Source organism: Octopus sinensis, linkage group LG6 (assembly GCF_006345805.1).
Source record: "Octopus sinensis linkage group LG6, ASM634580v1, whole genome shotgun sequence".
Classification (NCBI taxonomy): Eukaryota; Metazoa; Mollusca; class Cephalopoda; order Octopoda; family Octopodidae; genus Octopus; species Octopus sinensis.
In genome coordinates this window covers 21,743,304-21,757,725 of record NC_043002.1, presented here as the reverse complement: position 1 = coordinate 21,757,725, position 14,422 = coordinate 21,743,304, and the positions used below count along the sequence as shown (strand labels likewise).

Sequence of the window (14,422 nt, the reverse complement as noted above, 5' to 3'; positions counted from 1 at the left end):
TAATTTTAATATTTCTATTATATGTAATTTTCTAGATGGTGTGATTTAATTGTTCATTTTGAATTGATAAAAGGTAGTTTTTTTCTAATTTATATATATATATATATATATATATATATATATAAACTTGATTTGTTCATGTGACAATATATCATATGGAGCAGGTTTTAAATATAAGAATGCACAGCTCAACATTTGCACCATGTATTGAGTACTAAACTTTTAAGTTGGCTTTAACCCTTGCGTTACCGTGTTCATTTTGAGATGCTCTGTGTTTCTTTTAATTAATTTTAAATATAACGAAGAATTTAGTAAAATAACTTAGTTATCATTAAGCTGGTGTAAGGAACATAAATTGTGACTAATATTTGGTGGAAGATTTTCATTCAAAACTTATGAAAACAAGACATTTGTACAATAGAACCAGAGGTGGTTTCACCCGAGTTTGTATTGAAAGGGTTAAGCTAACCAAATTCAACAAAGCAATTAAAATGTGTGTGTGTCTGTATGTGTGTATGTATGTGTACATTTTATATACATATATATATATATACACATCTAGATAATCTCTCCCTCTCAATATATATATATACATATATATTTACATATATGTAATCTATATATATATATATACAGATATAATCTATATATCTATCTATCTATATACATATATATATATATACACATAGAGAGAGAGGTATATATATATACATATATATATATATATTATATATATATATATATTATATATATATATATAGGTATATAAAGAGAGAGAGATATATATACACACACACAAGTATATATATACACACAGACATGTACATATATATTTCTTGAAACATCTTTTAATGAATCTTGGTTTTGTAGAAACACAATGTGGCCTATGTTAAAATGGATATAAAATTGTGTGAAAAACCAAGGTGCTGTACCTTTCAACAGAAGCTGTATACTGATCAAAGGAAACTTGTAGCCCATGAGATTTTCAGAATGGTTTGCCTAACAAAAAATTACCTTGAATTTTTTTAGTAGTGCAGCTGACCTAATGATGAGCCATGTCTCATGCAGCCCACTTCTTAGAAAAGGATGTCCATTCTTGTATACGAAGCAACCATTTCACACCTGGACAGCATCAAAAGGAATTATATATGTCCAACAGTAAATAAGCCTCCACTGCTGCTGTTTTCAACATATCTACTCTTTTAGATCAAGGAACAGGCAAAACTTTACTTCCTTGTCATAATTCATTTGCAAACTGAGTGACCAGAGAATAACATGGCCACCAGTAACCTAAAATAATCATCAACAAAAGCAAACCATACTTTATCAGGAACACAAAGCTGTAGATTTTGTATAACTGAAAAATTCCAGATTCTCAGGCAGTCTATAATATTCCTTCACTGGAAATCAGAAATATCATCTTATTGTTGCCACTGATAGAAATTTTTCCTGGAAAATTATTAACTCCTAGAAATCGTCTTTAAAAGGCATTCAGCCTTGCAGAGTAATAACCTTAAAAGACAACCAACCTGCATTGGCTCCCTTTAAAATAATACAAAAATCCATGGGCAAAGGCTTTGCAGACCACAAGACTAACCAATGATCAGCATTAACAAATTGACAAATGACCATACGAGATCATCCAATAACTTCCATTGTCTTTCATAATACTCCAAATTTATCTGAAAGATCAGTCATGAACCTCACACATGTAGCAGTGGGAGATGCAGAGTAATGATGGAATGAATTCAATAACTCACATACAATGTATTCACAACAAAATGATGAAACTATTACAATAATAATTATTATTATTAATATTATTAATATTTTGCACTAAATATAAATCTATCTAATAAATTGAGTTCCCTTTCCTTCCATTGGTGCATATATATATAGCTATATATATCCATATATGTATGTGTGTATATTTATACTTGCATGTATGTATGTATATATATATATATATGTGTGTGTGTGTGTGTGTGTGTGTGTGTGTGTGTGTGTGTGTGTGTGTGTGCACGCATATACATTTGTGAATGTGTGTGTGCATATACATTTGTGAATGTGTGTTCATTTGAATTTAGAAACAAGGAGAAAAGTACTCAGAACAGAAGTGGGGGTGTAATTATTTATGGTAGCACAGAGCTTATACCCTGTCGCTACTGTGGACTTAGCAATTATGCTCATTGATCTCATATGGGTGCGTCTATGCACACACACAGCATGTATAAATGTTATGTATGTATGTATGTATGCATATATGTATGTATACATATATGTATCAATGTATACATACATGTACATATAATATATAAAAAGAAGACATAGAAAGAATAGCAAAATGTAAAATGACCAAAAAAAAAAAATTGTCAAACTCACATACAATGTATTCATAACAAAATAATGAAACTTTTACAGTAATTATTATTATTATTATTATCATACTCAAGCTTACCTTGCTGAAACAATGGGTTTCCGTGGCGCATGGCCTGGAGGCTTAGGACTGAAGCTTGTTCCTTGTTCAGAAGAAGCCAGAGGTTTTAAGGCATTGCTACCAGAACAATCAACAGCTTGTTCATACGAACTGGTCATTGCTAATTTTTGACTGTTTTTAGTCCGAGATCTACTAATTCGTGATTCTGATGTAGAGCGTTGCCTACTACCACCTATTCGGAAATGTTTCCTGCTACACATGTCCTCTGTATAGCCACTATGAGGATCGGCCAAAGAGGCGTAATCCTCGTTGTTCCTAAAGGGACCCTGCTGTGAAGTAAGAGTTACGCTGGCTTCCCCAGGTGACAAAACATAATTCCCATCGGGATCAAGAGCCAGATCTGGCCTGGACCCTAGAGAACTGACACTAATATTATCCAGAGCTTTGTCATCTTTCGTTAGACTTAGTAAAAATCTTGACACAGCACAGTCTGAGTGGTCACTTAAACCGACATCACTATCTCCTCGTTTGTGGTGCTTGGGGCTAGACTTAACAGTAAGTTGTGCTAAGGGGGGCTTCCCAAGTACACCCCCCTTTGATTGTGAACCAGATTTCTTATCGGATAGACTGCTGCGAACCTTTAAAAAGCGCCTTGTAGCGCTGAACGGATGCTTTAGTGGTGACCCTATCAAATTCCCAATATCTTTCACAAGTTTTTCAGGCATTTTACTAGGGCTTGATGGAGTAAATTGGACATTTCCATCAGGAATGGTAAACGATCGGGGAATACTTCGAAGTGCGTGCTCTGAAGAGTCCTCTGGAAAAGAAAATTTTGATTCCTCCCAGTTAATTGCATTCACATCTTTATTTTTCACAGCAGCCGATGCATCTACTGCATTGGTGTCAACAGCTTCGTCTGAGCAGGCTAAAATGTTGAACGCGTCTTTGCCATCGTCCAATAATGTCATTGAGTTCCTATTTGCGCTGTCTGGCCGGATGGATACTTCATCCGCTAGCGTGTTCTGGTGAGAATATTTTACTTTATCACGTACTTTCACTAATTTACTATCAACGCTTGGTCCTCGGGTGTCATTACCATGTTCGCTGTCGTGATCGTGGTCGTGTTCATCTTCGGAGCTTGAACCAAATGCAGATATTCCAATCCAGTGACTTATTACGGTATAAGGGGCAGCCTTTGTGGCAAATTCATCATTGAATGCGTTTGTAGCATCCATATGGGTTTGAGTTTTGTCATCTCCCTGAGTTGGTGCTCCACTAACTGTGAGAATCTGCTGTGGGTTGACTGGGTTTGTATGCTCAGTTATGTTGCACATGTGCTCCGCTTTTGAGTTCTTCTCGAAGTGATTTTGAGTATTGTCTTTCTCGGGACTCTCGACAGGGGTCTTGGTACCTGATGTTACTTTTGGTTCAATAGCACCATGAGATTTTGGACTATGGGATAATTTTATGAGAGTCTCGCCATTCTTTTCCTCGCCACTTTCTTTAGTACCTTTGCTGCTCACTGCACCTTTGCTGCCCCGATCCTCCTCAACAGCCTGCACATCCTTGTCCTCGCCCAGTTCCTTCTTCTCTGATGTGCTCTTGACGCAATCGCATTTACTGCAGCCGGGATCGTCGGGTGTTGGCTTGAGAATATGGCGCAGCTGATTGTCGAGAACAGCAAGGTCAGACGAAGACTTTTGACCCCCAGCAATAGAGAGCTGAGCCTTGTCAGCTTTTAGAATCTCGGCCTTGTCCACAATCATTTCTTTGCTTCCTTGCTCAGATCGGCACTTCCATTCATCCTTCTCGAGTTGCTCCAACTGTTTCTTCTGGCACATTCTTTCTTTCTGTTCTTCACGAAGTCGATTATCCATCTCACTTTTGTACATGTGGTTGTCAATAATCAGATCGATGTTTCCTTTCTTCGTGTCAGCATGGTCCTCTTCTTGGTTATAGCTGAAGTTTTCATCCATCACGTCTGTGGCACCATGACCTGGAGTATGTGGTCCATGAAGGTGGCTGCAATAATTTGTAAAAAGAAAAAAAAAAAAGAAAAGAAAATAATTAATAAATTTGTTAATCAATTAAGCAACAACAAAGTAATTGTCAATTACATAACAACAAAGCAAATAAGTCAATATAGAAGAGGACAATCATTGCAAAGTTGACTAGATTGAGTCTCACTACAATCTATGGCAAAGACATCTAACACTCAACAACCTACTCTATTCCATTTAGCTGTAAAAGTAGAGCTAAGTGCCTAAATAATGGTGTAATTCATTGCTGGCAGCAGCAGTAGCACTGTAATACTGCTGACTGTTTCATTAGCTCAAACTGTTAGGGAAAAAATAAACTGCTTCCTTCAAGAAAAAATCAGGTTGGGTATTGAACTGGCAAAACAACTCCATAAAATACACAACAATTTGCGTAAACCTATGTGCACTGCAAGTAGTAATAATTTATAATGATTTTTCCTGATTTCGGCACAAGACTAGCAGTTTTGTGGGCAAGGAGGTCAGATGATACCGTTGACCCTAATGTATTTTATCAACTCAGGAAGGATTAAAGGCAAAATTGACCTAAGCAGGACTTGAATTCAGAGTGGAATATATGCAAAGGGATGCTGAAAAGATGTTTTGGGTAAAAGATTATACAGGAGGATCTGTTAATTGTGATTTTATTCAACATATTTTCCTCTCAGATTCACACACTTGTTGAAGTGGGGCTTCAGTTTTTCTGAGCCCTGTAAAAAAAAAAAAAAACTCAGAAGGTTAGGCCCACAACCAGGCTATTTGTTATACCCTTACAGCCAGGAACTTTTCAGCATTCCCTCGTATCGCAAGGCATTTCATTCAATACTCTGACAATTCTTCCAGCTCACCATAATTATAATAATAATAATAATAATAATAATTATTAGTATTATTATTATTATTATCATTATCATTATTATTATTATTAAGATGACAAGCTAGCAGAATTGTTAGCATGTGGAGCTAAATGCTCAGCAGCATTTCATCCGTCTTCACATTCGGAGTTCAAATTCTGCCAAGGCTGACTTTGCCTTTCATCCTTTCAGGGTCAATAAAATAAGTACCAGTTGAGTACTGAGGTTGATGTAATCGACTATACCCCTCCCTTAAATTGCCAACCTTGTGCCTACAATAAAAATTATTATTATTATTATTATTATTATTATTGCTATTATTATTATATAGATTTCTTACATAGTCTCAATGGTGTACTTGACTGGTACATAATTTATCAAGCCCCGAAGAGCAGAAGTCAAAGATGATGTCAATGGAACTTAGAACATAACACCACAAGACATTTTGTGCAGTTCTTTATGGATACTATCTGCTTAATTCTAATAATGTCTGCCAAAAATGGAAAAACATGAACAGTGAAGGATGTTGTAAGTATTTGCCAAAATGTTTGTCAGATTGAACTCTGCTAAAATATACAAGGACCAGACCTTAGCATGGAACCAGGTAGTGTGTTTGTCCATCTATGTAACTGTGAAGTTCAGCTGGCTGTGCTACTGATTACTGATCTTGTGAATGTAAGTTCAAACATTAAAATTACAGCAAGCACTGGGTTGTGTGTAACAGATGCAAGCTACATAACTCTTCATGTCTCAGACTGTACTGATTAACAAAAGGGCTCCATCCCCTATTTTACAAATGTGTTGTTAAAGATTACAATGATTGACCTCGTGTTAAATCAATTGTATTGCTTATACAAATATACAAACGTACAAAATAAAGAAATATCTTTTAAAATCACAACTGTCTTCCTTCCACCTCTACTGGTGAAAAGGAAACCAATAAACAAACAAAATTAAACTGTGCTGAGAATATAATATATATACAGGCTGTCCCAAAAATGTATACATACTTTAACAGTTGATATCTCACTAAATTTTCAAGTCTTTTTAGACACTTAAAATCTATTAGGAATAATGAAGGTAGTCGGGATAAGCTTTGAACAAAGGAAATTTGAAAATACTGGAAGTTTGAAAATACAGCTGATGTGTAGAAATAATTTAGGAGGAGGGAGTATCAAAGAAATCCACCCATGTGACTTATCATTTGAATTAGAGATAAATCTGAAGCTGACAGAACTATTAAAAATGTCCACAAGAAGTATTCCAGAAAATGAGTCCCACAAAGCAAGAATGAATACTAGAAATGTATTGCTAAAGTTGAAGAAAATCTGTGCAACAAGCAATTCATGAGGAATCTCAAAATCAAGCATTTCAAAGTACAGGGTGGCATCCAAAAGTCTTGTTACCCCTAACCAAAAAGCAATGAGAACAATAGATGAAGTAGCCCAAAGCATGAATTGGATTTAGTTTATTCCCTTTCATTGACGCTGTCACACATTGAGGAGGTCTGTATGAACACCATCATTTTCATGGCACAAAATGATGCGGCGCCATGTCATGTATGATATTTTTCGAAACTGTGCTTTGGTGATTGTTGCAAAGGCTCTCCAAACAGTGTCCATCTACTGATGGGTATTCTGGTATCGTTCATGTGAAACTCTCTCTTTGATAATACCCCACAGAGCGTTATTGCAAGATGTGAGGTCTGGACTTCTGGGAGGCCAATCAACAGGTGCTGGAAGTTGTTGTGATCCTCACCCTATCCATCTATTCCGAAAAACTTCACTTAGGTATTTGTGGACAGTGATAGCATAGTGGGGCAAGGCACCGTCTTGTTGAAACCAACAATCATTCAGGTCAACATTTAACCTCTGGAGCTATGGAACAAACCACTCCCTAAACACGGCCAAGTAATAGTGTTGGTTAACAGTGTCATAGAAGAAATAGGGTCCTATCAGGTGCTTACTTGATATGGCAGCCCAAAGCATTACATGTGTATGTGTGTGTGAAGTGCTAAAACAAAAAATAATGATAACAATGACAATAATATGTAGTGGGGGGCAACAAGACTTTCGGACCATCCTGTACTGTGATTGAAAAGTTACATTCCAAGAATTGTCTGTGATCTCAATGAAGATTATCCAGACAAAAGTGTGGAGTTTTGCAAGTGGTACTTGGGAAGATGCATAGAAAATGCATTGTTTACAACAAAGATTGGAGTAACAAAGCTACATTTAAATCAAATGGCTCAATTTGCTTCCGCATTTACATCTATAAGGGACCTGAGAATATGTTTATTATTGAAGTCATCATATTGATTTACCAGGAGTAACACTATGGTGTAGTTTATGATCGAAAGGAATAATTGTCCCGTTTTTTTTTTACAGTACTGTGAATGGCCCTATTTACTTGAACTTGCAGTGACAATCTGTCAAGCCAAGCATTCAAAAGGACTTTGAAGATGCAGAGTCTTATTTCCAGCAAGATAAGGCACCTCCAGACTACCCATAGTAAGAACCTACTTTGATGAGATTTTGCCAAACAAGTGGACTGGATAAAGATGTTGAACAGAAAACCCTCCAATTCACCAGAACTCACATCACTAGATTCTTATACAATAAATTTTATGGTATAAAAAAAGACAACAGTTGACAAACTGAAGGCAGCCATTGATCGAGAACATGCAGAAATACTGAATAAAGTGTTTCTAGGTGCTTGTGATTCCATTGCTTCACATTATCAGTAGTGACTGGTCCAGCATTCATTAAAAAAAATTAAATTGTGTCTGTAGACTCTATTAAATCTTGAAAATGAAATATATTTTAATAAACACTGATTTTATAATCACTCAATGTGTAATCATTTTCAGAGGACACCCTGTATATATATTCTCTCATGTACAATATAAAGGTTTGATCTTGGATTGTTACACCATCATGCTAATTTGAAAAGCACCAAGCATCCAATTCTCTCTACTCTCTCTTTCTCTGTATTTTTTTTTTCATTTTCTCTCTCTCTCCTTATGTCTGTCTTTGAATACCAGCTTTACAATTGCTACCAGGTAACTGAAGAAAGGAACATTGAGTATCTTTCTCAGACCACACCATAGCACAAAGGTGTGGGCTGATGACAACTGATAACAAGTATCAGTAATACAGTGGAAGAGTTAATACAAAGCACTGAGCCACAGATAAGAACCATTGCAGTGATAAGGCTCCAATACTAAACAAAGCAACAAATCTGCAACCAGTAATATTAGCAGCTGAACTTAATGTTCAAATATTTAAACTACTTTATCAGATAAAGACCACCGCTACAGAATGGAACAGAGTTACTTATTATGTTACATCAGATTTTAATGAACACAATAATGTATATGTAGGTTTTCAACTGACCAATTACATTGTTCATTGCTTTTTGTTTTCTAATAATGATACAGACAAGGGACTGTCTGTGCAGCTCAGGCAGATTAAACAGCACAAAGTACTTTTGTTTGATGAAATGGTTTATCAGCAATTTTCTTAACAATGTGTAAATATTTTGCCAATATACACATTATATATTTTGAATAGTTATCAAGGAGTTTAATCACAGAATAATGAACAGAACTAACAAAAATATCTCAGCTTTATGGTAATCAATGAAGTTTCTTCTTGATTGCATGACCTACTTGAGATGAGGGTGCCGATACATTTATGTATATGTGTGTATTTGATGAGCTACTTCAAATACTACCAAATTTCAATCTCAAGGTATTGGTCAATGCAAACTACACTAAGAGACACTAAATCAAAGTGTCACACAATGGGCTCAAACCGGGAATCATTTGATTGTAAGGAGAATTTATCTATTACACAATCATTGACTAAGACTTGTAAAATCTAACCTAACAGTCACTGGTAAGACCCTCCCCTCTTGTCATACTCAGCCATACATGATTGGAAGCTATGAATGTTCACTCCCTTCTCTCTCTCTCTCTCACTCTTTCTATTTCTCCCTTTATCCCCTACTCACGCAGGAATTGCTCCAGGGGTCTGCTTGATAGCGACTGGGGGTGATGTCGTTGTGGTAGTTGTGGCGAGGGATCCGTCGCCGGACAGCTTCTCCCAGTCGTAAGGGTCGCTCTCTCGAATCGACTTTCTCCGGATGCACTGATCGAAGAGGTTGTGTAACAAGCTGTAGTCTGGCTTGTCGTAATAGTCCAGCTCGCTGACGTGGTCAAGAAACGTGCGGAATTCAGATGGCATATTTTTCAAGAGAAGCGTATGGTCATATTTTTCCTTCATGGTTCCCACCTGCTCCTTGTCTTTGGTTTTTCTCCACGGCAGCTGCCCAACCATGAATTCCACCAGCATGTAAAATAATGACCACAGGTCATCATGTCGACCCATTTCCTACAAAAATATAAAATAAATAAGTAAACAAAAATACAGGTAAAAATTTCAATGATCAACAACAACAACAAAAACTAACAATGTCTTTATTCAAGGAAAGGATTTAACCCTTTTTCTTCGACCATATTTCTGTCTTAGCTTGATTTAATTTTGAAAATGATGATAAATTTAATGAAATAACTTGCACCTTATTAACCCATTCGTTACCAACCCAGCTGAAACCGACCCTGGCTTTGTAGTACAAATGTCTTGTTTTCATAAGTTTTGGATTAAAATTTTCCACCAAACCTTAGTCACAATTTATGTTCCTAACACTAGCTTAATGATAACTAAGTTATTTTACTAAATTCTTTGTTATATTTAAAGTAATTGAAAGAAACACAGAACATCTCAAACTAAATACAGTAACAAAAGGGTTAAGCTGGTGTTTGGAACATAACATGAAATTTTGATGGAATGTTTTAATTTTAAAACAGGAAGTTTGTATCACAGAAACAGGAAGTTGTAGGTGGTTTCCTTTTTTTTTCTTTTTCCTTTTTATCAAGAATGGTTAATCATTTAACTATGGAGCAACTTGACCAAAAAAATGTCAGTTTTGTGGTAAGCAGTAAAGAAATTTCTACATAGGCACTTGACCTGCTTGCCTGAAGGGAGTGCCTGTTACAGGATCACTCAAGATGCTCAAAATACCACATCTGCCATGAATAAGAGCTTTGATGCCATTGCTTGACCTACATGCATAACATAGCAGCTAAATCTCTCTTTAAAAGGCATCCTGAAGTCTTTTAATTGGAGACCACATGAATCACGGTAAGAACTTTTGGTGCAAAAACTAAACCTATTTAATGTACTTGCTAAATTTCCTTGTAAACTTTTCTAACTTCTTTAACCCTTTAGCATTCGGGTTACTGTACCAAATGTAAAGCCTATTTATTCTCATTTTTAAAAGTTAATCAAGCATTATTTCATAGTTTTGATATCTTGATGATGTGATTGTCTGACAACAATGGTGGCAGTCATGGAGACTGCAGTGGTGGGAAGAAGACTTCTTTCTTTGTATGATTTCTCCAGGCTGATGACAAGAAGACTTCAAACCTGGAGAGCTTTATCACCTCACAGTATGGCATTCAACACACACACACACACACACGCTCATGCACACACACACACACACGTATGCATCTGTCTTGTATTGTAAAAAATGCCGACTTACCTTATTCTTATGTGCATTTACTGAAGCATAGCGTACTGTACCCCGGAAGCCAGCGGCAGCACGTGGTGGTCGAACTTCTCCATTTAAGGTTGTATACTGGCGGGCCAGGCCAAAGTCTAACATGTAAACCTTTTTGCAATTATGTGGAAGTCGACCCATGGCAAAGTTGGACTGAAAAGACACAAGAAATTATATATATATATGTGTGTGTGTGTGTGTGTGTGTGTGTCAATTCAAATAAACAATCAATTCAAAAAATGAATAATAAAGTTAATGGACAACAAGAGGATGTGCACAAGGAATGTATTAGTTTGACGCTTGGTAGAAAGAGAGAGTTTGATGTTTTGAGCATAGCTCTTTGTTGGAAAGGAGAAAGGGAAAAGTCAAAAGAAATAGCCAACAGCACGTCTGTGGTTATATTGCTATATATATATTTATATATAGTTGTTTATGTGCATGTATGAGTAAATGTGGGCATGTGTATGTGTGCGTATGCAGGTTAATCACCTTGTGTGACCGTATATGGAAGTTGACTGCAATGGCAGAATTAGAAAGCAATGATTCAAGAAATCCTTCTTTATATACAAGTGTGTATGTGTATTTGTGCTTGCACAAGTGTGTGTTTGTGTGTTGTGTATAGGATAGGTGTATGTATGGATGTGTTTGTGCATGTATACATTGGAATATTAAACAGCAACAGCACAAGGACTTGTTTTTGAAACACATATCCAAGCAAAATTCCACCTTTGTATCACAATTCCTCTGCAAACTCAAAAACCAAAGAATGAAATGTTCCCTGTCCAAATAACATGGAACAAAGCTAATAAAATCAAGCCATACATTTAAGAGCCACAGGACTTAAAATTTTTATCTGATAGGAAAATTCTAGAAAATGAAGCAACTTGCAACATCTCTTAAGTAGAAATAAGAGATATTGTCCAACTGCCCTTACTAGCAGTGGTTCCTTTTGGAACACATCCAACTCCCAAACGCTTGAATATCACAACTTACAGAAATTGACTCTAGACTCTAAAACAGCTTTTGTGCCACAGAAACTTTGAGTACTTCCCTTTATGATGTGTAGTAGCCCCCATTAAAAAGGATCTCTTAGCAACAACAAGTCCAGTCATGGGACTAGCCTTAACTAAAACAAAAAACAAAACCCAACATTTCAAGTGTATCCATGGACTTAGCGTATTCTGTGACAGACTTAACGTTTTCCACCATCATTCATAATTCCACAATATAGCCTGAAGAAATGTAGCGACACACCTTGTATGTGTGTGTGTGACTGAAAGAAACTGAGTCACAACAGAAGGAAATAACTGTGTGTGTGTATGTGTGCATATGTGTGTGTGTGTGATTGTATAGTATATGCTGACAATACAGACATACACTCATATATATATATATATATATATATATATATATATATATAATAATAAATATTAGGGAATAAATCCAAATTTACAGGGAAAAAATCAGATTTAGGATTAAATCGATTTTATAGTAAAATATTATAAATATTATTCGAGACAAAACCACTATTTTGCAAAACAAACAAGGAAAGACTTATTATACATAAAATTTGACACTGAATTATTGGAAGTCCACCTGAAGATTGTCGATCAGACAAGAAACGATTGTAGTGGCGGTTTTTTGACTATTTATTAAATTTTATGTATTAATTAAGTCTTTCCTTGTTTGTTTTGCAAAATAGTGGTTTGTCTCGAATAATATTTTATATATATATATATGAAACACACACATATATATATTAGCTTTGTTCCATGTTTATATATATATATATATATATATATATATATATATATATATATATATATATAGATATATATATAATATATATATATATATATATATTTCTAGTATATGTGGACATTAAATATACATTTTTGCTAAGAAAGAAATACTTATGTTTGTGTGTGTGTGTGTGTGTGTGCATATGTCTGTATCTATATATATACATAGTATATAGTGACAATACAGACATACACTCAAACATACATACATACATATATATATATATATACACGTATGCATAAAACACACACATGTACACATACATATATAAATAAACACACAAATATATATTTCTAGTATATGAAGATATATTAAATATACATCCTTGCTAAGAAAGAAATATGTACGTACGTATGTGTATGTGTGCGTGTGTGAGTGTGAGTGTGTGTGTGTGTGCGTGCATACATATGGATATGCGTGTGTATTTCTTCAAGCATAATAACCTAAGGTAATTACAGCATAACACGAAACAGGATCAACAACAACAACAGCAATAACAACAGCAACATCAGCGTCAACAACCTAATACAATATTGCAACGTTTCAGCTGCTAATTGCGTTGTGAATCAAATTCATATGTATACTTTGTTGTTGTTGTTGTTGTTGATGCTGCAAATGCTGTTGCTTTGAAATACAGCGGAACTTTCTGGGAGGAAAAAACGTTGTTATTAAGAGATAGAATATAATGTTCATCCGAACTTTTTTTTTACTGTTATCAGTTTAAAAAGAAAAGAAAAAAAGAAACCCTCCGTGCCTATGGAGAAGTGTGTATATGTATAAGTTTGAGTGAGTGTATAGGTGTGTGTGTGTGTGTGTGTATAGAATCTGTAAGTAAATATAAAAGTGTGTGTGTGCACCTGTGTGTGTATGTGCATGTGTGTGTGCATATATATATATGCATGTATGTAATATGGGAAAATGTGCATGTGTATATGTGTGTACATGTACATATGTATGTACATACATGCATACACATAGGTGTATGTGTGAGTGTGTGTGTGTATAGAATCTTTCACTAAATATAAGAGTGTGTGTGCATATATATATGCATGTATGTATGTATGAATATATACAGGAAAATGTGCATGTGTATGTGTGTGTACATATATATATGTAACATACATATATATGTGTCTGTATGTGTGAGTGTGTGTGTGTGTGTATGTGTAGATAGATAGATGGTTGTAGATAAGTGTATATAGCATGGAAAATTGAGTATGTATATGCATGTTTGTGTGTGTGTGTGCATGTGTGTGTATCATGGAAAAGTGGATGTTAAAACAGTGAAGATAACGATCAATGTTTGTTCAATTTTACATTTTTCATGCTATCATAGATTATGAGTTAAGCAAAAATATTATTGAAGAATTGCTTTACAGTTGGATGCCCTTCCTTTACTTGTTTCTCCACTAAGGACTATCTTATTTCACATACTTACAATGGTTGCATAGCTAAGAAGTTTACTTTCCAACCACATGGCTTAGTCCCACCATGCAGCACCTTGGAAATAGCTTCAGGCTGACCAAAGGTTTATTAATATATTTGTTTGGCAGAAACAGGAAAAGAAGTCCTTCCAATATATTTTATGTGTCAATGTGTGTTTGTGAGAGAAAGAGTGAGCATGCACACACATATGTATCTGTGTGTTTGTTCAGAGTTCTGCCTCT

At 35.3% G+C, this 14,422-nt stretch overlaps 1 protein-coding gene across 6 annotated transcripts in view; it reads right to left on the bottom strand.

The window, feature by feature from the left end:
- LOC115212791 (serine/threonine-protein kinase MRCK gamma) overlaps window positions 1-14,422 on the bottom strand; it is a 428,828-nt gene that overhangs the window by 83,880 nt on the left and 330,526 nt on the right. For all 6 annotated transcript variants that reach the window (XM_036503706.1, XM_029781487.2, XM_029781485.2 and 3 more), the window contains 3 exons: window positions 10,935-11,105; window positions 9,342-9,721; window positions 2,459-4,459 (listed from right to left, as the gene is read on the bottom strand). In XM_036503706.1, coding sequence (XP_036359599.1) covers window positions 2,459-4,459; window positions 9,342-9,721; window positions 10,935-11,105 — 2,552 coding nt within the window. The remainder of the gene's footprint in view (window positions 1-2,458; window positions 4,460-9,341; window positions 9,722-10,934; window positions 11,106-14,422) is intronic.